This window comes from Staurois parvus, unplaced genomic scaffold, assembly GCF_062004578.1.
Source record: "Staurois parvus isolate SC_StPar_1 unplaced genomic scaffold, SC_StPar_1.0 ptg000262l, whole genome shotgun sequence".
Lineage (NCBI taxonomy): Eukaryota > Metazoa > Chordata > Amphibia > Anura > Ranidae > Staurois > Staurois parvus.
In genome coordinates, this window is record NW_028318058.1 from 342,791 (window position 1) to 369,531 (window position 26,741).

The 26,741-nt window shown below is 40.9% G+C and overlaps 1 protein-coding gene across 2 annotated transcripts in view; it reads left to right on the forward strand.

Annotated features, from left to right (window-relative positions):
* Positions 1 to 23,913, forward strand: part of LOC149459338 (septin-10-like) — a 101,411-nt gene extending 77,498 nt beyond the window's left edge. For both annotated transcript variants that reach the window (XM_089681229.1, XM_089681230.1), the window contains exons 9-11: positions 15,497 to 15,629; positions 18,066 to 18,250; positions 21,914 to 23,913. In XM_089681229.1, coding sequence (XP_089537355.1) covers positions 15,497 to 15,629; positions 18,066 to 18,250; positions 21,914 to 21,923 — 328 coding nt within the window. In that variant the 3' untranslated portion in view covers positions 21,924 to 23,913. The remainder of the gene's footprint in view (positions 1 to 15,496; positions 15,630 to 18,065; positions 18,251 to 21,913) is intronic.
* Positions 23,914 to 26,741: the final 2,828 nt, after the last annotated feature.

Sequence of the window (26,741 nt, forward strand, 5' to 3'; positions counted from 1 at the left end):
AGAGTGAGAAATGCATTTCAACTTTTAATTATTTATATAGCACATTTAATTGCAATGTTGTTGCCCAAAGTGCTTCACAGTTACATTAAAACATACATTTATATAAACATTAGCAGCATTATCACCTCAAATACTCTCTACTGCAGAAAACTTATTTCCAAACCTTTAACCAGAAGCCGGCCAAACTGTCACGAATTCAAGATTAGATTTCAAATAGGGCAGAGAAGAGCGGTTAAAAACAAACTGCTCCAAATTGCTCACTTCACTGGCATCTTTAAATGGTTGTAGTTTTAAAAACTATAAATCCTACAGCGAAGAGCTTTATATTGTGAGAATCACAAGACCCAGACCTACACTTTGATGCATAGTATGTCTCTGAAATATTAAAAATGAAGGCAAAGTCGCAGTTTAGAAATTGCCCTTCAAAGTTGAGGTGGCTAGAGTGAAGTTTTAATGAATGTCAATGGGTGGCGAGAGTTGCAAACAAATGGTCATATTGTGAAAACTATCAGGACTATGGCTTAGCCGTGGACATTTTTAGTGGCAGCAGGGATAGCTGAACGTTTTGATATAAGATTTGTGTAGGTGGGCTTGAAAATGAGGGAGTGATGGCAGTTTAGAAATTGTGTCCTGATTTTTCAGCTCACACTCTAGCTTTTGTCAGCTCCCACTCTAGTTTTGAACATTCCGCCATTCATTCCTATGGGAACAATTTCAGAACAAAAACGCCGATATTTTGTGAACCATTCGGTGAAACGTTCCACAAAGTAATAGCACACCAATCAGGAACAATCCACATGTTTCGCTATATTACTGTCTATGTAGTGTAAAAACTGTGGGAGGAGTTAGGGTGGTAAATTTGGCTATAATAATAAGAATATATACGTGAGATAACAGTAAGTGGTCTTGCCATGCAAGAACACTTAATTATGCTATTCAAAATAAAAAATTTTAAATTCCTGAACTATATTATTTTATTGTGGCCCGTGACCAGTTACCAAATCACTGAAGTGACCCTCACACTTCGAAAGGGTGAGAACCCCTGCTGTAAGTCTTTATATATAATCCAAGCTGAATATATTTCAAAATGTTTCTGTGGCATTTCGGTCAGTAGTCATTGGCTGTTCCATGTGCATTATATCATTTAGGCAGCCCAAAAATGACAGTTATTTTCATTCAAGCAGAGAGTTGAACGAAAGAAAAACTGACCTGATTCCCCCATTCACACATTTGAGGTAGATGGGGGAAACACTCTTGTTGAACTGTTGTATTGTGACAGTGAAGAGACTTCCCCACTGTCAGAATACACTGATCGGGATTGCAGGTTAGTCTGCAGCCTTTTTCGAGAATGGACAATCCGACAGGAAGGTTCTACAGAAGTCAATCGATAAATCAACATACAGTGCCCAAACATGATTCTAATTTTATCTGTTCCCTGCTGAATTGGCCGATTTTCAGTCCTTGTGTGGCCAGCTTAAGTAATCACAGCCACTTAAGCAGAGTAGGGATCCGAGACAACTTGGGGTCTGTTTATAAATAATTTGTTGTGCTGATGCCTTCGCATTTGCACAGCCGTCACAAGTAATCACTGTAATATGTCTTCCTGTTTGTTTACTATCATTATCAGCTCCATCTAGTGGTTATAATGTGGTATTTTATGAAAATCTATTAATCACGAAAATTCTGCCTTTTACCTCTAGACGGAGCTGTTTGTCATAGGTAATAAACATATTTGAGACATTATGGGGATAACTGTGTGATAATTGCTGTGGGAATGCTATAGCTTTCATTCAGGAAATTTTTTATGACTTGGACCCCCAAGCAACAAAAATGAATAATCTCAGGATGGACCCTTTGGCCTCTTTTCTGTGTATCTGTAATATGTGTGAAACAAGTTTTGCCTTTGTGATATTTAATGTTTTTAATAAGCTACTGGTATTATGCATTGTTATTTAACATTACAATGATATCACTTACTGTCTTTGTGGTGACTGGGCTGCATTGTTGGCTATTCTTTTTTTGTTTTGTTTCAGGAAATAGATTATGTTAGAATTAGGAAATGGGTTACAGCTTTTTTTAAAGGCAATCTGCTTCCTAAGCAGTTTTACACAGCAGTGAAATGAAGTTCTCAGGATGGCTTTATGGGGGCCCATATCCTGTTTACTTTTCTTTCGGCCTGAATTAATGCTGCCGTCTGACTTGTATTCCATCTCCGTGATACGTGCCACCGAGAGTAAATATATACTTTCCTTGCCGTTGTCATCCTTCATCGCTCTATATGTTTGTTAATTGTTCTGTGATACATATCTCTCTAACAACTTCCTCTATTGGAATTTGAATGTCTTCAGCTGTAATGGAGGGCGGCTGTATGCAATTAAATGAATGTCTGGTCTTTGGCCTACCATTTAATATCGCGAAGCATCTTTCCATCTGTTCAAGTTATGTTGAGGCTCCAACTGCTTGTCTAGACAACTGTAGTGGCAGTCTAGCTAGCACATTTAGATACATGGAGCTGTGTGCATATCAGTGGTGGTTCCAGTGTTTAATGATGTATATATGGGACTGTCTGCCAGTCAAATGGACTGGGGCTACAGGAATTCAAATGCTGGCCAACTACTGAAACAAGAGCCATCTTATGCATTGTATGCTGGACTCATTTTTTGTTTAGAACAGCTGATCTCCCTGATATCCTCACAAGTCCTAATTACAGGTTTGTTTGACTAGTGTGATAAATAGGTGTGACCTCTGCACTTTTGGGACACTGGCAGCATTCCTAACATAGCTATTGCCCCACACACACTATAAGAAAATCAGACGAACGTATTGGTCCGACGAGCAATCTCGTGCAATTTTCTGACGGTGTGTACATCATTTTCAACAGCTGATTCTGATCTTACGAATGAAAATTAACGATGGTGCAAACATTAAAATTTTTGTCGTTCGGGAACAGAAGGAATGATTTTCTTTTAACCTCCCTGGCGGTATTCCCGAGTGTAGCTCGGGGTAAAGTTTCAGCACCACAAGCGGTAACCCCGAGCTACACTTGGGAATACCTTGCAGCGTTGCTCCGGGATCCCTTCTGCACTTACCTTGTCCTTCGCTCCCGCGATGTGTCCCCTAAAGTGTCCCCGGCCATCTCCTCCGGCCGATGCCAGCATCTGTCTTCCGGGTTCCCTGCGAAGTCAGGACGTATGGGGACGTAACCGGCGGGAAATTTAAAAATTTAAAAAAGTGACATTCACTAAATACACTAAAATCACATAATAAAACATTACTGTATCAAACCATTTCACATACATTTTGTCCCTAGTGCTTTGTCCTGTGCCCTGCCTGCATTTTTACTGTTCTTTCTGCCTGGAAACTGAGAAATGTCCATGGCGTCCAAAAAGTGTCCCTTTAGGTCAAAAGTGGTTTTAGACCAGCTAGAGAACAGCGATAGTAAATTAGAACCACTTGCAGAATTGAGTGATAATGATTCGTGGGGAAATTCATCATCAGACACTGAAAATGATTCTGCGACTAAGATCAGTGATGTGCGAATTTGGCACTCTCTTTCCAATTTCAGTGTTTTTGGTTTGGTTATATTATTGAATTAAATTTATTATTATATTATTTTTTATGAATAGTTATTATATTATAATTTATGTTTTTGTGTTTCAAATTTTAACATACCCGGGATGTTTACTAGACTCTTGTTCGGACAGATTTCAGTGAGTTATTCCTAAGAATTACAGGCCTACAATAAAAAAACAACATATTTCCATGCAGAAAAATGTACCGCTTTGAGTACAGAAATACTGACATAATCAGACCGCTAGGGAGGTTAATGTGTACTGTTTTTGTACAAGAAGAATTGGATACGAAAGACCGCGCATAATCTGAAGCTGTTTATGACTCGGAAGAACCTGAAGAAAATAAACATCACTGAATATTTGTAAGCATTACAGCCATTACTGTCAGTAAACAGTTGTCTTCAACCCACCCCCAAAAAACAAACATTACATATGCAAATAATTTGCAAATAATTTCTAAAATCATCTGGATTGTTCTCATGCAGTTCTCTCAACAGAGACAGGTGGGAATACTGGTCATGCCTCAGTAGCCATTTCTTGCACCACAGCCTCCTTTTTGTCTTTTTCCTCTGTTGCCCCTGTATGGCCAGAATTCCAAAACCCATAATGGCAATTGCAGTATTTTCAGAACCTTTGGATACGGTATCCATGACTATTCCGAAAATTTGTCACAAAAGATCCGTCGATGGGGGATAAAAAATATGGCACCAAAAGGTGTGGCTACAGGGTCACACGTACATTACATCACTTCCACAGCTACACAACAATGTTCGTACGCAATGCCTTTATCGTACAATATTTTTCTCATGCATAAAAGCACATCGCTTTCGACCAGCTGCGTACAATCGCTGATAATCGGACAATCGTTCGTCCGATTTTCTTATAGTGTGTACAGGGCATTAGTATTAGACTCTTAACACATTTACCTCTGTGCTACACATAGGTTTTTACTGCCTGACTGGACAAGGCCAAGGTGAGATGGGAGATTTTAGCCTTGGCAAGTCTGGCTATGGGCTTGATATACAAAAGACAAATGAGATGTTCAGTTTGCAAGGAAATTTTCACTTTGCAGGGGAATTTTCAGTGTGCTGTCTGGGTTTGTTAGGGGCGGCCTCAAACTACGGCACTACTAACTATCGTGTAATATATATATGGCGTCACAGAAATGGACTTCCTTTTGTTGTGGCACATACAGTGGGAATCGAAAGTTTGGGCACCCCAGCTAACAATTTGTATTAATGTGCATAAAGAAGGCAAGGAAAGATGGAAAAATCTCCAAAAGGCATCAAATTACAGATTAGACATTCTTATAATATGTCAACAAAAGTTAGATTTTATTTCCATCATTTACACTTTCAAAATAACAGAAAACAAAAAAATGGCGTTTGCAAAAGTTTGGGCACCCTGCAGAATTTATAGCATGCACTGCCCCCTTTGCAAAGCTGAGACCTGCCAATGTCATGAATTGTTCTCAATCATCGTCTGGGAAGACCAGGTTATGTCAATCTCAAAGGTTTTAAATGCCCAGACTCATCTGACCTTGCCCCAACAATCAGCACCATGGGTTCTTCTAAGCAGTTGTCTAGAAAACTGAAACTGAAAATAGTTGAAGCTCACAAAGCTGGAGAAGGCTATAAGAAGATAGCAAAGCATTTTCAGATGTCAATATCCTCTGTTCGGAATGTAATTAAGAAATGGCAGTCATCAGGAACAGTGGAAGTTAAAGCAAGATCTGGAAGACCAAGAAATATATCAGACAGAACAGCTCGCAGGATTGTGAGAAAAACAATTCAAAACCCACGTTTGACTGCACGATCCCTCCAGAAAGATCTGGCAGACACTGGAGTTGTGGTACACTATTCCACTATAAAGAGATGCTTGTACAAATATGGTCTTCATGGAAGAGTCATCAGAAGAAAACCTCTTCTATGTCCTCACCACAAAAATCATCGTTTGAACTTTGCAAATGAACATATAGACAAGCCTGATGCATTTTGGAAACAAGTTCTGTGGACCAATGAGGTTGGACTATTTGGCCGGAATGAGCAAAGGTACGTTTGGAGAAGAAGGGGCACAGAATTTAATGAAAAGAACCTCTGTCCAACTGTTAAGCATGGGGTTGGATCAATCATGCTTTGGGGTTGTGTTGCAGCCAGTGGCACAGGGAACATCTCACAAGTAGAAGGAAAAATGGATTCAATAAAATTTCAACAAATTTTGGATGGTAACTTGATGCCATCTGTGAAAAAGCTGAAGTTAAAGAGAGGATGGCTTCTACAAATGGATAAAGATCCTAAACACACCTCGAAATCCACGGGGGATTACATCAAGAGGCGTAAACTGAAGGTTTTGCCATGGCCTTCACAATCTCCTGACCTCAACATAATTGAAAGTCTATGGATAGACCTTAAAAGAGCAGTGCGTGACAGACAGCCCAGAAATCTCAAAGAACTGGAAGACTTTTGTAAGGAAGAATGGGCAAAGATACCTCAAACAAGAATTGAAAGACTCTTGGCTGGCTACAAAAAGCGTTTACAAGCTGTGATACTTGCCAAAGGGGGCAGTACAAGATATTAACTCTGCAGGGTGCCCAAACTTTTGCAGACGCCATTTTTTTCTTTTCTGTTATTTTGAAAGTGTAAATGATGGAAATAAAATCTAACTTTTGTTGACATATTATAAGAATGTCTAATCTGTAATTTGATGCCTTTTGGAGATTTTTCCATCTTTCCTTGGCTTCTTTATGCACATTAATACAAATATTTAGCTGGGGTGCCCAAACTTTCGATCCCCACTGTATATATGGGGAATGTGGTCGTGCTGGGAGCATGCTCAGTCATGCAACTTCCCCTGGTCTCAGTAACGACTGAGCTGTTAAGACCAGCTCCTGATCACATGATCATTGTGATAATCAATCATTAGAGAAGTCTGTGAAAAGAAAAAAGACAAAAAAGTTAGATCAGGGCTTGATCTATTATTATTATTTTATTATACAGGATTTATAAAGTTTGCTCAGCACTAGTGATGGGCCGAACACTCGGTGGGTTCGAGGTCGAACATTCAAACCTAATGAATGTTTAACTGCAAACTTCGAACTTAATGCAAGTCTAGGGGACTTGAACTTGTAAATTCAAAAGTGCCAATTTTGAAGGCTTATATGCAAGTTATTGGGCATAAAAGGGGTATGGGGACTCGGGTACTGCCCTGAGGGACATGAATCAGTGAAATTTTTTTCAAAAGGTACTAGTTTTAAAGGGGCAGTCATTTTTCATTGCTTAAAGTAAAAAAAAAAAAATGAAATATAATGCCTGGGGGGTACCCTCAAACTATCTGCAAAGTTAAACATCTGTACAATGTATAGAACCTGCTGCAGCAGGACTGACTTTTTTTTTTTTAAATTACATTTTTATAAAAAAGAAAAAAAAAACAAAACAGATACCCCACAGTAAACAATAATAAAAAAAGTGCGTTGGGTTCCCCCTAAAAGCCCCACCAGGCCCTTTATGGGAACCCCACCTCCTAAAATTGGAAGGAAAAAGTGCGTGGGGGTTCCCCCCAAAGGCCATGCTGGGCCCTTTTAGGCCTGGTAAGACTTTTAAGGGGATCCCTACCCCCATAAAATGAGAGGAAAAAGCATGGGATCCCCCCTAAATTCCTACCAGACCCTTAATCCAAGCACAGGCCTAGCAGGGCAGGAAAGTAGGGGATTAATGAGTGCTCCCAAACTCCCTGCAGCTTACTAGGCCATGTACCCTCGGCATGGGGACAGTGTCCCCATGACAATGGGGACAAGGGCCTCTTTCCCACAATCCTGGCCTGGTGGTTGTGGGAGGTGTGCAGGCAAGGGAGCTCATTAGCAATAAATAAGGGGGCATCCTGATGCTTCCCCCTCCCCTTTGTGAATGGGTAAGGGGTTAAATTCAGTAAAAAAAATAGATGGCAGAATTCTTTGAAAAATTATTTTATTGAACAAAAAACAAAACCGTTTTCGACAAGTCCTTTTAATAAATATTTTTTTTAAAAAAAGCCAAAAAATGGTTCTGTTGTTGTAATCCATCGTTAATCCTGGCGTCCAGCATTGTCACGACAATGCCAAAATACAAATTAAAAAAAAAAACCGCCAACTCGTCTGCACCAGCCAAGCACTCGCCATAATCTGACATTTGCCGGTCAGAGGTAAACAATTTGGCGGAGCTAGCAGTGACAACACTGCTAGCTTTGCCTAGTTGTGCTGTAATTGGCCAAAGCACTGAACCTTACCTGTGGTCAGGTGCATTGCTTTGGCCATTCATAATGCACTGCGAGAGCACAGTGCATTGTAGGGTGCGGCGGGCGAACAGCCTGCCGAACATCCTTCTAGTTCGTGTGCTTGGAGAACACACGAATGGCCAATGTTCCAGTCGAACTTGTGTTCAACTCGAACATCAAGCCCATCCCTACTCAGCACAATATCAAGGGAGGCAATACAGCAACGATACAATACAATACAAGAGGGTTAGGCTGGCCCTGCTCCTGAGAGCTTCCAATCTAATAGGGAGGGGCTGGTGGAACAAAAGGTAACAACTGTGAGGGATGAACTGATGGGGAAAAACAGAAGATTCGGTTATTAACTGAATAGGTTCTAGATTAGTGTCAGTGTGTTTTAGATCTAAAAAGGTGTTCTATTTAGTGTCAGTGTGTTTAGGTAGACAAAATGGCAAAAAGTGCACTGCTGTTTCTTGCCACTACTGTAAGTGGAAACATCAGATAATGTACACATATGTGGTATCTTCATGCATGTCAGGTGGTGGATCATAGTAATGGCATTAAATAAACTAAAGTTTTTACATTTTTTTATTATTACTATTTTGTGCCAGTGATATAATATAGAAAAGAAAACGGGACATACACTCTAATAATATATGAATAAACAAAGGTCCTATTTTTCTGGAAAAAGCAAGTATAATTCACCTGAGATGTCTGGAGATTTTTCAGACTGGTGAAGGGTGTTTTGTCTAGTAAAATGCTGGCTTCCATCGTCCAGCCATTTACAAGAAAAATATTGTTTCTGTATTTTCCTTGCACTTGATTGGGTATTCTTTGTAAAGTGAAATTTTACTACTTTCACTAGGGTAAGGGAAAATTCCCATGCAAAGTGAACAGCCTATTTGTCTTTATTAAATCATCCCCATGAGTCACATGCTATATATCAAAGTGTATTTTCCCTGGCTTTTATGTATAGTCCACTGTCTGTGTGTTATAATGGAACTAAGCCTAACTTGTAAAAGACAGGCAGCTGTTTATTTCAGAAGAAGCATGCTATGCCTCTTCTCAATAACACACACTTACCTGCCTGCTCACAGTCTTCTATTGAATGTGCACTGGGCTGCGAATTTGCAGCTCCGCGTACTTTCCCATCATACTCTGGCAGTGATGGAATGACTGACTCCCATGCACATTTACTCCAATATAGAAGAGGTTTTTATTTACCTCCACTTTCCTTTATTTATTACAGGTACTCGTAAAGCGCTGCATAAATTGATGGCGCTATATAGGAGTATATTATACATTCACATCAGTCCCTGCCCTCAAGGAGCTTACAATTTAAGGTCCCTAAGTCCCCGGTCACACTGGGTGCGACTTGGCATGCAATTTTCATGCCATGCGACTTGCAAATCCTATGCCAAGTCGCACCCTATTGTCCGCTATTAGAGTGGTCATATCATTGCGATTCGGATTTGGTCACACTGATCTCTAAAGTAGTGCATGCACTTCTTTTGGTGCGATTTGCATAGAGAGCTGTCAGATGTTTTGCAAATCTCACCTCAAATCAGCATGACATCCGACTTTGAAATTTAATTTTGATTTTAAAGTCGGGATCTGTGTAATGCTTTGAAAATGAAAGCTAGAAGCTGGTTACTATGCACAGCTGCTCCAGATTTATTTTATTTTATTACAGGTACTTATATAATGCCGTCATTTTACGCAGCGCTTTACATATATATTGTACATTCACATCAGTCCTTAACCCTCAAGGGGTATAAAGGTCCCTAACTCACATTCATACATACACATACTAGGGCCAATTTAGACAGGGGCTAATTAACCTTTCAGCATGTCTTTGGAGTGTGGGAGGAAACTGGAGTACCCGGAGGAACCCACGCAGGCACAGGGAGAACATGCAAACTCCAGGCAGGTGGTGCCATGGTTGGGATTCGAACCGACAACCCTAGTACTGCCAGGTGGAAATGCTAACCATTAGCTACTGTGCTGTTCTGTCTGCTCCAGTCTTAGTAAATTTATTAACTCATTGATATTGTAAACTCTGTTTCATTTGTATTTGTTTTTATGGGGGATTTCCAGCACAAACAAGAAATTAGGCTCTCACATATTTCATCACTGTTGTCCTTGTGTCCTTTGAATTCTGAGACAGACTTTCAGAATCCAGATACAGTACTTACTTTAGCATGTGTTTGCTGCCATCTAGTGTTTAGTTATTAGTGCAGCCTAGTTTGGGACCATCTGTTTGTTTTATAATTGTTCAATATTTAATAACATTGATCACATTAGATAGAGACCATTTAATTCAATAATAACTATTGGTATCAATAATTTGGTTCAGTAAATCATTGTGCTAATGTAATTTGCTGAATGCAGCTATTTCTTTTTTATTTCTGCGTTTTCTTTCTCCATATTGCTCTTGATATTACTAAAGGCAAATAGGCTGTTCACTTTGCAAGGAAATGTTTCCCGGTTAAATTCATATTGCAAAGAAAACTCAATCACGTGCAAGGAAAAATAGACAAAAAAAATCACCGTATTTTTGCTTGCATGATTGGTTGATGGGAGTCAGCAGAGTTCACCCCAATTATTAAGCTAGGGAAAAATTCTCTTGTAAAGTGAACAGACTCTTTGCCTTCAGTAAACCAAGCGTATTAGGTCTTTGGGCTTTTATAGGACAGTGCTCTTGGTGGTTGCATAGTTTAACTAATGCATAACTGCTGTAGGTAAAAAACATAATAGTGTTGCCCATAGCCAAAACAATTATTTTTGTAAACAGTATGTGTATATCTTCTAACTGCTTAACACTAATCTGAAAGAAAATATCTTTCAGATACAGAATGTTATCCATTCCAAAAAATTGTATGGAATTCAGCAAGCACTTAAGTTGTTGCACAAGCACAGTAAATTAGGTTCTCAGATTTATCTGATGACATCAGAGGACCTGTAACGTCCAGAGCATAGTGGAGCAGTGGGACTGGTCTTACAGCCTGGAGGTAGCCTGTGGGAGTTGTGGGTTGGATAAGTAAAATTGCTATAATAATCATACAGTAGAGGACACCGGCAACTTCTTTATACACTATGAATTATAGGCTTGTACCTTCAGGTGATTGGACACTGACCAGCTTTTGATGACATACCCCCCCCCCCCCCTTGTCATGCCTCCCCTATAACCCTATCTCTTCTCCCTCACAGAAAAATTGGCTTCACTAATTTATTTTTTTTTTTCTTTCTTGGAGTTCTTCAATAAACCTTGGTGTCTTCTGATGCCTACAGGCACTGGATCCTGTGTGGAGCGCTCACCTTGGCACTTCGTGCAACAAGTTGAGTTATCCACAGAGTGCTATACAGATCCAGGGCCATGTTCCATTACTATGATACCCAGTTCCTGTAGGCCCCTTTTGGGGTTTGACATGTGAAGCCTGAACTTTGTGCGGTCTAGTGTCATGGACAGGTATGCCAGGGTCGCCTTGTATCTCTCTTATGTTGCAAAAGGGGCTATGTTTGGAATTTCACATCACAGTATACATTTTCCAAAATTGGCCCTAAAATTCAACCACTCAGAGTTAACTTTCGATTGGATGACCGGATGTTACAGGACACCACTGACTGCACTCTTTATTACCTTTGTGTAGAGCCTCTAAGGTACTCAGGAGCTTGCTCCCACCCTTTTGCCACAAGGATTCCTTGCAGGACAGTCTAAAGCTGGGTTAATGTTCTGGACATGCTTATTCTATCTCCTACTCTACTTTGTTAGTACACCAAAGGGGAATACACTCACTTGTACGTATGGCAGAGATCAAGCAAAAGGGAGCCAATTCAGAACAGCAGGTGAACTTTCGCTCTTCTGAAGAACCACATGTCATTTAGCCTCAGAGTGATGATACGTTCCTTGCACTAGAGCAAGAACTGGTTTTAACACCAGTCTCTGCATTTGATTCTAGCTTTATTTTCAGGCACACAAATAGTGCCCTTCTTGACAAAAGCCAAATTTTCTTCTTCTATGTCACAATTTCCTTGACAGATTACATCCTTAATACAGCCATTTTTTTCCAGGGCTCAGAAACGCCCCACCTCTAATCCTACTGCAGTTTCTTTACTGGTGTCGGACCCTGATATGTCGGTCCTAGAGGGCGCAGAATCAGAAGAGAATGAAGAGAATCTTGAGGCAGTGTTGGATGTAGCTTTAAAAGATTTCTATCCCTCATATTGTCACTATATTGAAAAAACTTCATGAAACATGCATGCTAAAATGAAAAGCTCATTGCCTCTTTCTGCAAAAGCCTTAGCATTGTGCAGAGTAAGACTCCTCCATCTTGTCATACCCCTTTGGGCACAAAGAGACCTACAAAAATGTACAGTTTCCTGTAACTCAAAAAAAGTGTTTACTCTCCCAAAAATCTCTGCTTAACTCTAAAAGAGAGTATGCAAAAAATGGGCTATTCCTATGGCTGATCCTGCCATCTTTGCCCTAAGCAAACATCTCATGTACCTATTGAGGATGTTCCTTCTTTTAACGATTCTGCTGATAGAAAATCTGAGATGCTCTTAAAAGCTCTCTTTAATCTGGCAGGCCCAGCCCTGCAACTAACTCTCCCTGCTATTCCATATGTCACACTGCTGCTAACTGGACTAAGACAATAAATAGCCAACATGATCCTGTATTTTAGGATTGTGCTGTTAGAGCAATTACAGTGATTGCCTTCTGCTCTTTTTTTTGTGGATACCTTGGAACAGCGGTCTAACATCATTGTTTTCCCTTCTTAGAACTCAGCACATCCAAATGACAGGCTACCTAGACATTTGGCTGGGTTATCAATTTTAAAAAAAAATCTGCTCTTGAGCCTTCCCTGCACCTAGAATATTTAGGTCTGATCCTGGATACATTTGAAGCATATGTTTTTCTTCCAGAGCTCATGCTCGTCAACTAAAATTTAAGAGAATCCCCACAGTAAGAGTTCTGGATCAAAAGGTTGGCTTCTTTGAAGCAGTACCTTTCACCCAGTTCCAATCTAGAACTCTCTAACAAAACATTCTGTTGGCATGAAAAACCAGGCTCTTTCCCTGGAATTATCCATGCCTCTACCCAACTAAGCAAGAACTTCCTTGTCCTATTGGATCATCAGTCCAACTCGAACAGTGGGGAAATCTTTCTGTCCTTACAATTGAAAGCTCTTACAAAAGATGAAAGTCTGTCAGACTGGGGAGGAGTCTTTCAATCCTTGACAGGTCAGGAACATGGTCCAAAACATCTTGCAGCTCAGAGCAGTTAGGTTGTCCCTTTTTTGCAATGGACCGCATTCTAAAGGGACACCCAATTCAAGTGCAGTCAGAAAATGCCACCATAGTGGCATATATCAACCATCAAGGGGGACATGAGGAGCCTGGTAGCCTTGATAGAAGCAAGATTCTCTCATGGACAGAAACATACAGTCCAAAGGGCCACGTTCCCAGAGTGGATAACTGACAGGCACATGATCTCATTCACCACCGCTTGCACCAAAGGGAATGGTCTCTTCATCCGAATGTGTTCAGTCTGATGTGCCAAAAAATGGGGACTCCAGATGTGGACATCCTAGCCTACATATATAACAAGCTACTTTGTTTGCTGCCAGAACCAAGGATCCTGTAGCTTTGGCCTCAGATGCTCTAATTATCTCCTGATCTCAATTCAGGTTAATTTGTGACACCATTGCAAATTCTGCCTTGTCTGTTCCACGAAAAACAGGAAGAGAGAAAAATGGTGATTCTAGTGGAAACAAACTGGCCCAGAAGCACCTGGTACACAGACATACTTGGACTGCTAGCAGACGATCCCTGGCTTCTTCTCAATAAGCCAGAGCTGCTATCTCAAGGCCTTCTAGTCCACCCTGCTTTACAGTCCCTGACTTTAAAGTGGTAGTAAACATCGCTTGCTCAATTGTACCTACAGGTAAGCTTATAATAAATGGAATTGTGCCCGTTTAGGAGATATTCACTACTTCTGCAGCCGGTGACATCACTCACATGTGCGGGAGTGCTGTCATCGTGGCTTGGACAAGCAAATGGCTGTAGCCTGCAAACCTGAAAGGAAGACCGGATAAAGATGGACAGTGACAGTGTGTTACTAGATGGCTTTGCTTTAAGGTAAGTCTTTTCATAATATGCTAGTATGCAATGCATGTTAGCACATTATGTTCTTGCAAGCGGAAGAGATAGATAGAGATATATACAGTCAGGTCCATAAATATTAGGACATCGACACAATTCTAACATTTTTGGCTCTATACACCACCACAATGGATTTGAAATGAAACGAACAAGATGTGCTTTAACTGCAGACTGTCAGCTTTAATTTGAAAAAATCCCTTGTGAAATCCCTTGTGAAAACTTTTATTCAAGGTGTTTCTCATGTTAGGCCCTCCTTGTAGCAAGCTGTTGCCCAACTGTGTAAGCCCACCCACCTGGTATTCTGTTCATGCTTTCTCAAGGTTTTACCAAGTGAATGTCCAATCTTGTGTGAATGCAGTTTTTGGTCACAGGGTTCTTGCAGCAGCACTCTGAACCTGGGTCCTTGAACCTTGTTTTTTTTGGGCCTGTTGGCACAGTTCCAATTGATAGTTGCTACCAACCCTTGTATTCATTGCTTCAGGGTGTCCCATGGTGTAAGAATAAGTTGGCTGTGTCCTGTACTGTACAATTAATAAAATAGGAACTTTGACTTACCTGTAAACTCTATATCTTGGAGTACAGTCAAAGAACACAGGCCACCCTCCCAAACTCTGTGTTTACTCTGCATTGCCTGCTACAAAACTTATGACTCACGGAGTAGGGTTCTAGTGGAGGCATCTAAAAGTTTGCAAGAGTAAAATCACCTGAAGGTACCAGTCTATAATCTATGGTGTATGAATACGTTGCTGCATCCTGTGGCATACTCTAGATAAGGAAATTTATAGGCAAGTCAAACTTTTTTTTTTTTTTTCTTTTTGTGCCCCCCTAGACCTAAATGCGCATTTAACCCTTGTAGTGCTGGGGCAGATCCACTGCAGGGGAACATTTTTTCCTTCTACTGGAGTTCAGCTTTAAATGAGATAATAAAATGTATTAAATTGTAACAATTATTCATATGATTTTGTGTTCCATTGCCTATTGAACCCACAATATAGGATTCACCACCATTTGCTGGCAGCATTCACTAGGATTTATAAAGATGGCTGATGAATGTTACAAAGGGCAAATCCAAACAATTTATTGCATTTTATAAATGTATATACATACCAAACAAGATCATAGGATGCTATCATGCAGATAGCTCAGGATTGGAAAGTGGATGTAGACTTGGAAAAAAACTTGTTGTCCCCAAATTTTGCAGCTAAAATACTCAGGCCAGACATAGTCTGGTGGTGCACAACAACCAAGGTGGCATGTGTTGTTGAATTACATTTCATTTAAATACATTTCATTGTGGAATTTGCATGCATGCTGGAGTTACATTTTCTCTGCATCTGGTTCTAACAAAAAATTTGTAAACTACTGTATAGTGTCTGCTAACTATCGTTCCATTATACTTATGTATATAGACAGAGCATCATTTGGTACAATGAAAGTTTAGCAGATTGAAAATAAGATTGCGTTTATGTATTCTTGGCTATAAGAAATCAAACAATTGTGTTATTTGCCTTCAGTCTGCAGGAGACGTATGAAGCAAAGCGGCATGAATTCTTTGAGGAACTCCACAGGAAGGAGGAAGAGATGAGACAGACCTTTGTTCAGAGAGTCCGAGAGAAAGAGACTGTGCTGAAAGAAGCAGAGCGGGAGGTACTTTTATTACTTCCATTGCTTTACTTACTACTCCAAAGTACTTTTCTGGGGAGTTAGGATCTGGGCTAAAGAAGGCTCAACCGTACATGTCAGTATAGAGCAGGGTTAAACAATCTTAGCACTCCAATTATGGTGAAACTATGAATCCCATCATATCATTGCTCCAGGGAAACATGCCTTTGGCTGTCAAAGTATTAGAATGCCTCCTTGGACTTGTAGTTGCACAATAGCTGGAGTGCCTGCCTTTGGTAAAGGGCATCACCAACTGCACATATAACCACATTACAGTTTGTTTTCCTCCATACAACCCTTTTATTCCTGTGTTTGAACACAGTCGGCATTATTCACTGGTACTAGCTTCCTTTTATTCTGATTGAAGACAGTTGTGCCAGATGAGAAATGCCTTGATGCCCCTAAAGTAACAGAGAAGGGTACAGAAAAGTCAACCAAATTATCATGGCATTTTCACTCTTTCCCAGACACACAGAACTTGGCATGGAGGACAGTAAACATGATTACGTAGCCATCTTGAAGAAATTAGATTTTTTATAATTTTTTAATAGGATGTGTTTTATATCAAAAAGGCTAAAATATTGTTTTTTGTTTTCAAAATGGCCAGATCTTTTTGGTTTATAGCGCAAAAATAAAAAATGCAGAGGTGATCAAATAGCATAAAAAAGGTCTATTTGTGGGGAAAAAATGACATAAATTTCACTTATGTACAGCATTGCGTGACCGCGCAATTTTCAGTGAAAATAACGCAGAGCTGTATCTCAGAAAATGGCCTGATCAGGAAAGGAGGTAAATCCTCTGGAGAGCAAGTGGTTAATAGCAATCACTATTGCATACTAGTTCTCCATACATCCTGAAGACAAATCTGAGATTGCCTGACATTCTAAATGTACGCATTCTCTATACAATCAGAAAACGCAGGATTTACATATACTATACTAGATCCTTAAAGGTTAACTCCACTTTCATGGGGAAAAATGCAAATAAAAAAAATATATATGTTTATCATATACAATATTGATACCAGCCCTATTTTAATTTGTTATTCCTTTCCTTTTCAATTAGCAGCACAGTAATTTTCTGTAAAATTCAATGCAATATGGCAACCTGACTGCCTTGTGTACACAGTTGGTGTACAGAATTCCCCCAGAAATGTCATTTCCTGCTTGTGTGATTGGCTCACTAATTTTCCCAGAAGTCTGCACTAAGATACAAGTCAGATTTTAGGCATCCCCTGCAATTTCATTCGTGGTGAGATGCACTTAAAGGGTTATTCTATTGGCGTCAAGAAGGAATCCAGGTAATAACGCATGTGATCCCATGTGACATCAATGATGCCACATGGAGCGGGGTCACTCGGGTGATGTCCCCAGGTGGCCCCGCCTCTTACATATTTAAGAACTGTCAAGCAAGCTCAGAGGCAGAGGGCTGGCAGCGATCCTCGGGAACAGAACTCTTTTTTTTCTAATTTTGCAAGTCGGCGGTGGGCATCGTGATTGACGTTGGATCTACTGCGGGGGACACGCTTTTAGTTTTTTCTTTTAATAAAGGACTTTTCAAAGACCGTGTCCTGTCTTTTTTTCATACTACACTTTTTGTTTTTTTGTGAATGAGTAGTGATACCATGTACCCCATACTCACTCACATGGGGGGGGGGGAACTGGGGGCCCCTTTGTTAAAGGGGGCTTCTAGATTCCGATAAGCCCCCTGCCCGCAGACCCCAAGCCAGGGTTGTGGGGAAGAGGTCCTTGTCCCCATCAACATGGCGACAAGGTGCTTTGGGGGCATGTGTTGAGGGCATGTGGCCTGGTATAGTTCAGGAGGGGGCGCTTGCTCATTTCCCCCACCCCCCCTTTCCTGACCTGCCGGGCTGCATGCTCGGGTAAGGGTCTGATATGGATTTTGGGGGGGCACACCATTTTTTTTTTTTTTTTTTTTAATTTTGGTGTGGGAGTTCCCCTCAAAATCCATACCAGACCCAAAGGGCTTGGTATGGATAGGAGGGGGAACCCCACTCCGTTTTTTAATTGACAGTAATTCTTTTACATTCAGCTGTCAGTGGGGAACCCTGCTGACAGCTGAAACCTTAACATATGATTGTCACTACTAAAATACTGCATGACTTTATAAAATAACTCATGTGGTATTTTAGTAGCGTTTATTTTTTCTGACCTCCTGAATGGATTAATTGGTTTTCAATGCATTCCTATGGGAAACGGTGTTTAAGTTTACAAATTTTTTGCTATACGAAAAGTCCTGCAGAACGAATTAAATTCATAAACCGAGATATTACTGTATTATAATGTGGGATTTTCATTTAAAACAGTAACTTTTTAATCTGTATCATTATCGGTAGAATAGTTATTCTCAGACTGAAGGCCTTCTTTTTCACATCTGTTTATGATGTATATGTATGTACAGCTTCAGAACAGATTTGAACAGCTGAAGAGGCTTCATCAGGATGAAAGAGCAAGTCTTGAAGAGAAAAGGAAAGATTTACAGGAAGAAATAAATGCTTTCAGTAAACGGAAAGCTGCTGCAGAGCTCTTGCAAGGACAGGCGTTTGGAACCGTGGCCAACACCAGTTTAAAGAAGGATCGCAAAACGTAAGTGTCTTGTTTTACTGTGTTGCAAATCCATTCGTAGAGATCAGTAAATATTGCTGTCTACAAAGTAAAACTATGCATCAATATAAAATTCTGATATCAAAGTAAGGGGGAGATGCATGAATATAATATGGGAAAAAAATAAAATACAGGAGCACTAAATTGTACAGATCATACAATCTGTTTAATAATTAAATAAGATGATTCCATTGAGCATACAGAGAAACTATTACACATATGACAACTGTCAATGTAAGTACACCTGTTAGAGTTACCCAGGGAGTGGGGGTGGTACTGAAATGCATCAGTGGTGGTGTGGGCTCACACTGGAGTACACCAGCTATCAAAACTGGTTTATGTACTACATATAACTTGCTTGGGACATTACCTGGGCTGTGGTTGCTCAGAAGGTCTTTTGTACTTGCTGAGGGGGAAACCATTTCAACAGAAACACTTACCTTGAGGGCTAATTCTCACAGTCCAAAAGACAAACAAACGAATCCAGCACTCCAATCCTCATGCAGACTAAAAGAAATTCAGGATGACAGATGAAGAGGTGCTGCCCTTCAAAGATCGGGAAATCTGAACACTGGTGAAAAAGAGCAGACACGGGCGCACTTTCATCGTGCATTACTGTGGTATACCACGGTATAAAAAAATGAAATGCCCAAAGACAAGGATGAAATAATAATGATAGAAATGATGGAGAAATACCATAAACAAATGAATATATAAAAAAGACATATAACCAAAGGTACCCAAAAAATACACAAATATTACCCAAAAAGTTGCACAAAAAAAAAAATATATATATTTTTAGCTCTGAAGAAGGGGGTTTATCTCCCGAAACACATTAGCTCATCCCTATTAAGGACACAGCATTTGTGTGACTGTTATTGCGGACCACATATTCTGCTTTTATCTTCGTTGGTTTGTGAGTATACATCCATTTGTCTATGTAATAAACACATGGTATACCACGGTAATGCACGATGAGAGTGCGCCCTTGTCTGCTCTTTTTCACTTAATTCACACAGTATTCAGTGACAGATGTTTTACTGCATTGTAAATTGCATGTGACTGCAAGGACACACAGAAAACCATTGTTTGCTGTGTGCCCCATTCATACTGCAATGTAGCCCAGGGCTGTGCTGCAGCATGCTTCAATAAAATGCAGACATGCTGCATTGTATCACAATGGAAAAATTGAGCCATGTGATGCACTAAATCACACTCCACACTGCCCCTTACTGCAGCCAGGAACAAACATCTGTTGGAGCAGTAAAGCGCTCCATTAGCTGTCCGCTATAACATGAACCCACCCTGATAGATGTCACACAAGTAATATTTGACCCCGTGTGCTCATGACTCCATGTATATGCAAATAAAGCATCTTAATTTAATTATTAAATACATATGCGCAGTTTAGTGCATCTGTATCTTATTTTGTTGTTTTTAGCATTATGTTTTCCTGCATACCTTCAAGGACTGCATATCTTGTATCTTGGGGATTTTGAATGAACTTTGGCAGTGATTAGCTGTGGACAGGCTGTTGCAGTGGTGAACGTATCCTGGTGTGCAATTTGTAACACTATGGAAAGACCAAATACAGAAATAATTGTACAGAGCTATGCCATAAAAGAGATGACTATTTTAAGTAATAGCTATAACTGCAGTCTTTCCATCATCTTTACTCTGTAAATGCAATGCCCTAAAGCAAGTGCTCAGTTGCTCTGGCAAATCTGCCTCTTGTTTTACTACTTACCGTATTTTTCGCTCCATAAGACACACCTAGGTTTTAGAAGAGGAAAACAAGAAAAAAAAATATTCTGAACCAATGGACTGCAGACATAGTACAGGAAATGACCAGAGACAGCGGACGTAGTACAGGAAATGACCAGAGACTGCGGACACAGTACAGGAGATGACCATAGACTGCAGACAGTACAGGAGATGACCAGAGACTGCGGACACAGTACAGGAGATGACCAGAGACTGCGGACACAGTACAGGAGATGACCAGAGACTGCGGACACAGTTCAGGGGATGACCAGAGACTGCGGACACAGTACAGGAGATGACCAGAGACTGCGGACACAGTACAGGAGATGACCAGCGACTGCGGACACAGTATAGGGGATGACCAGAGACTGCGGACACAGTGCAGGAGATGACCAGCGATTGCGGACACAGTACAGGGGATGACCAGCGACTGCGGACACAGTACAGGGGATGACCAGAGACTGCGGACACAGTACAGGGGATGACCAGAGACTGCGGACACAGTACAGGGGATGACCAGAGACTGCGGACACAGTACAGGGGATGACCAGAGACTGCGGACACAGTACAGGGGATGACCAGAGACTGCGGACACAGTACAGGGGATGACCAAAGACTGCGGACACAGTACAGGGATGACCAGAGACTGCGGACACAGTACAGGGGATGACCAGCGACTGCGGACACAGTACAGGGGATGACCAGAGACTGCGGACACAGTACAGGGGATGACCAGAGACTGCGGACACAGTACAGGGGATGACCAGAGACTGCGGACACAGTACAGGGGATGACCAGAGACTGCGGACACAGTACAGGGGATGACCAGAGACTGCGGACACAGTACAGGGGATGACCAGAGACTGCGGACACAGTACAGGGGATGACCAGAGACTGCGGACACAGTACAGGGGATGACCAGAGACTGCGGACACAGTACAGGGGATGACCAGAGACTGCGGACACAGTACAGGGGATGACCAGAGACTGCGGACACAGTACAGGGGATGACCAGAGACTGCGGACACAGTACAGGAGATGACCAGAGACTGCGGACACAGTACAGGGGATGACCAGAGACTGCGGACACAGTACAAGAGATGACCAGAGACTGTGGACCTTTGGGGAGCAGAAAGGGGGTGGGGCTGTCAAATTTGCATACCCGCTCCCACTTCCACGGAGTTGTTCTCCCTCCCCATCTTCTGGGACACATGACAGGTCTCAGAAGACTGCCAGACCATTCACAAAGTGCAGCACTTCTCACGCATGCGCAGTGGGCACCCGGCTGTGAAGCTGCGAGCTGTCATAGCCGGGTGCCCACACTAAAGATGCCGGTGCCAGGGAGAGAAGATGGTGAGGACACCGCTGGACTGAGGAACAGGTAAGACCAAGGAGCAGGTTCTGCTGCACAGAAGAACTGAGCGGGCCGGCCCGTTATTCTAACACGGCGGCGGCGGGAATACCGGGCTGAGCGCTCCATATTCGCTCCATAAGACGCACAGACATTTTCCCCCATTTTTTGGGGAGAAAAAAGTGGGTCTTATGGAGCGAAAAATACGTTACTAACTAGCACAGAACAACTATGGAAAAAGGGCTTCTGACTTTTCTCCAGCTTTCTTAATCTGTATATTTGCCCTGGGCCAGTGAATCAAAAAATACTGTAGATTTAGCATAACAACCAGGCAGTTAGAATTTTCAGAAGATGATCAGTGATTGGACTACTATATTTTTATTGAGGAAAAGTTGACTCCAATGCTCTGTTTGAATTGTTACATATAACTGCTATGGGGATGTCTTCATACAGATGATATATAATTTTACCAGAAATGTAAAGTTGATATTCACTGTCAGTCTTAAACCCATCTATGCTTTGTTTTGCAGTTTCATGTGATTGGATGATGCTACAATCAAATTCTGTGGTGGGGATGGTTTTTTTAACTCCATCTGTTTTTAAATGGGTCCCTGAAGCCTCCATCTATTTCTGAACAAAAAGAATAGAAATCTGTGTACAATAGCCAGTGGCAGAAGATAAAGAACAAAGCAAATTTCCATCAGTACATTTTATTGTAACCCTGTCCTAACTAGATGGCTGTTTGGATGTTATGCTCCCTCCTGGAGCTGCCTGGTACCAAAGAATACAAGGGAAGAATTTTGCAGCTGTAGAGTCCAGGAATCGTTACTATTTAAATGGATATGTTTTTCAGGATAAGCAAAGTATTCTTTTATGTAGGTTACTAAGGAAATGGGACATATACAAGCTGGAGACATGTTAATATGCCCACAGCTAATTCTATATGTTTAATCTGCTTTGTTCAGACATGTTACTGTTTTCTAACTTTTAGTTACAGGAAAAACATTTATATTCATATCTATTCTGTAATATTGTCTGTTTCATGCGGACTTTGAAATTTAGGTAATTTTGGATTTCCCTGTGTTTTGACATATCACTAAGATGATAATTGTTTGAATTGCAGGAGTGAGTGCATAAATGGTTGCCTAATCCAATTGTATATTATAAAACTGATGTTATATAGGCAAGTATACTTATACACAGGAACTTTTTCACATGAATACATCAAGTTCTTTTTAATAAGTCGTGTTGTATTGATTGCATAACAACTACCCAAGATGACATTTTAACATTGTTCCAGTTAGAGTTGCACATGCTTATACCTGCAGCAGATTTTAGGGCCCCCTTGTAGTGCCAAAGCTTGCCTTCCTCCCACACATTATTTTTACGGGTCAGTATAACTATGCGGGGCTGGAGAGAGAGAAGACAAGCTCTTACATAACGTTTCTGAGCTGTGTTGGTTATGGCCGCAGAAGGGACAGCATGCCTCTTCTGATTACCCCTGCTGCTATTTATTAGTATTTTAGGTACCCCTTAAAATGTGTATGCCTATTGACAGCATCCTCTAAGGACCAGCTCATACTAAGAATCACACAAGAACATGCTGTGCATTCATGTGCAATTCACATGTAGTTCTGTATGGTGCAATTTCAGTGAATTCATTTTGAATGGGCTGGTACTGCACCCCATCCAAAGTAGTGCATGCACTATTTTTGGAAACGCAGTGCAACCAGATCATATGGGACTTTTTTACAATATGACCCAAGGCGGGAAAACGTACTGCATTTGTGACCTGTGTTTGGGGTGTTGTTACCGTATTACTGACACCCGCTGCAGATCGCAACTGCAGTGTGTTTTGAATGCGGTGTGGGAAACGCACACAAAATGCAGAAAACAGTACTATTGCATCAGAGTGCCCCCACTCTGGATGAAGGAGCAATGGGGGCACCTTTGGATAGCAGCATTGTCACTCTGGGGGGAGGGGAGTGTTAGATGTACTAAGAGTTAGATACACTAACAAATTGAAGCCATACTCCAGCTACTACTTTATAACCAGCAACAGTTTTTTTTTTCCTTTTGAGATCAAGTTTTTCCACAAATAAAAGCTGATCATTGTAAGCCCCCCCCCCCGTCAGTGTTAAACGGTTTGTCTCATCTCTGTAAACTGATAAATCTGCAAGAGAACTTGCTATTTTGAAAATCAACAGTCTTACTGGCTAGATCACCAGGTGAAGATAAAAGAAAGAGCCTAAAAAAGAAAACGCATGCAGCCACCACATCTAAGAATCGATAAACTGAAATTTAATAAATGTGTGCTTTTGGATTTAATACCGCCTTAAATAAACTCCTTTTAAAATCTTGGAAATGCATGAAGATACTTACACCTTTCTTTTTCAATAGTTTTTTATTGTTTTTGTCACGAAGAGGAAAATACAACAATACTTTCCAGTAGCAAAGTGTACAGGTATACAATAAAGTAGAAGAACGCAAAAACAAAATGCCCTTCAATAAAGAGCCAAATCAAGCATAATGCTCTTCAGAGTCAGATGTGATGTTGGTTGTCATTCATGGTTGTAACCTCGTCCAGGGTCAAGGAAGCAAGGTAGGGCTTATATCAAAATCTCATGAATATATACAGTAACTATGTAACCAAATTCAAATACAGCACTCAATTACCCCTCCGGTAGGAAAGGAGGCGAGAAAGGGCCCGAGACGGGAAACTCGGGATGCCATAGAGATTTAAGTACATGACCCTTCTAAAAGAACAATACTTGTATAAGCACCATGTCATACAATGCAAAACTGATAAAGAAAAAAAGTGACCATCTGAGTACAACTGAATACAGAGAATACTAAGAAGGGGGTAAGAAAAAGAGTACAGGAAGAAATGGGGGATTGGAAAATGGGAAGTAGGAGAAGGAGCCTGCCCCTTGCCCGACCGACCGTCAGCTCGCCTCTATTCAGATGGTAGCTGTGTGTAAGACAGCCAAGGGTTCCAAGCTTTATCAGACAGCAATTGCTTATCTCAAAGCGTACTAACAATTTCTTTTTTACTGTTTGAGTGTGTTTGTTTGGGAATGTTTTTGATTGGCTTATTAAGCTACTTGAGCATTCTTCACCCAGGATAACTGTACTCCAGCTTGGCCATTTTTTTTACAACAGGCTGAGTGGGAAGTGATTAATGAATAAAGGTAAGTTATAGATCCTATGTAGCTTAGTGTATAAACTCTCACAGTATTACGATTGACTTTAGGCAACCTCATAACTATTCACAGGCAGTTTTGAGCTCTCCAGATATGTCATCTTCTAAAACAACTTTGACTATATACTTTGATGTAAGTAGAGAAATATTGAACAGTAGCCCTTAGAACACAATCAGAATGGCCCTATACATTTTTTTCTGTAATCATCCCATCAAATTATTGGTACACTAATCATAATGCTAAATTCATAATTTTAAATGAAAACATTAAATGATTGCAGTGAGCATAGTATGAGACACCAGACTTAGAGCCATAAAAATGGATGTTATGTGAACAATAATCCTTTGGTCCTTGAATATAATACAGGATCCTATGGAATCAGTGTAGACGTGTTTGTGGTTGTATCTTTTCTTTTTACATGAAATAGTTATTAAGAGATAAAGGGTTATCTTTTAGCTGATCGCATTTAGCTGAAACACATTTATGTGGACATTATCATCAAGTGTTTTTTAATGCTGTGATGCAGCCACCCTGCCAGATATCTCAGCCAGGTTCTGGCCCACTTGAGGTATGCCCTACAGCCTGGTCCAAAACCCACCCCAGCCTTTGTTTGGACAATGTAGGAAAAACATATTGGGGTTGCTTAACTAAAACCGGATGCATGGTAGCCAATCACCTTCTAACTACAGCTAATTCAATTAAAATTTTGCAAAAAGCCTGGAAGAGCAGAGCTGCATCAGATTTTTCACTCGCCAGTTTTGGTAAATCAACCTCATGGTACATCTGCCTTTTAAAGAATAAGCAACAAATCACTAGGGTTTTTCTCAAAAGGAAAATGTGTGTGTGTATATATATATATATATATATATATACACAGTTGCAAGAAAAAGTATGTGAACCCCTTGGGATTACGTGGAGTTTTGCATGAATTGGGCATAAAATGTGCTCTGAACGTCATCTAAGTCACAACAATAGAAGAACACAGTCTGCTGAACATAATACTACACTAACATTAGATGTTGCCATGGTTTAATTGCACATAACATGTAAACATTCACAGTGCAGGGAGGAAAAAGTATGTGAGGCCCTAGCTTAATGACTTCTCCCAGAGCTAATTGGAGCCAGGAGTGAGCCAACCTTGACTCCAATCAGTGTGATGATATTGGATGTGTTGCTGACAGCTGTCCTGCCCTTAAAAGACACACACCTGTTTTGGGTTTACTGGTTTCAAGAAGCGGTGTCTGATGTGAACCATGCCTCGCAGAAAAGAGCTCTCAGAAGACCTACGATCAAGAATTGTTGACTTGCATGAAGCTGGAAAGGGTTACAAAAGTATCTCCAAAAGCCTTGATCTTCATGTGTCCACGGTAAGACAGACTGTCTACAAATGGAGAAAGTTTAGCACTGTTGCTACTCTCCCTAGGCGTGGTCGTCCTGTAAAAATGACTGCAAGAGCACAGCGCAGAATTCTGCAGGAGGTAAAGAAGAATCCCAGAGTGTCAGCTAAAGACCTACAGACATCTCTGGCACATGCTAACATTTTTGTTGACACATCTACAATAAGGAAAACATTAAACAAGAATGGAGTACATGGGAGGACACCACGGAGGAAGCCATTGCTGTCCAAAAAGAATATTGCAGCACATTTCAAGTTTGCAAAAGAGCACCTGGATGTTCCACAGCACTACTGGCAAAATATACTGTGGACAGATGAAACCAAGATTGAGTTGTTTGGGAAGAACACACAACACTATGTGTGGAGAAAAAAAGGCACAGCACACCAACATCAAAACCTCATCCCCACTGTAAAACATGGCGGAGGGAGCATCATGGTTTGGGGCTGCTTTGCTGCCTCAGGGCCTGGACGGATTGTTGTCATTGATGGGAAAATGAATTCCAGAGTTTATCAAGACATTTTGCAGGAAAACGTACGACCATCTGTCCGCGAACTGAAGCTCCGCAGAGGATGGGTGATGCAACAGGACAATGACCCAAAGCATACAAGTAGTTCAACAAAACAATGGCTGCAACAGCACAGAATACGCCTTCTGGAGTGGCCCAGTCAGAGTCCTGACCTCAACCCGATTGAAATGCTGTGGCATGACCTTAGGAGAGCGATTCACACCAGACATCCCAAGAACATTGCTACACTGAA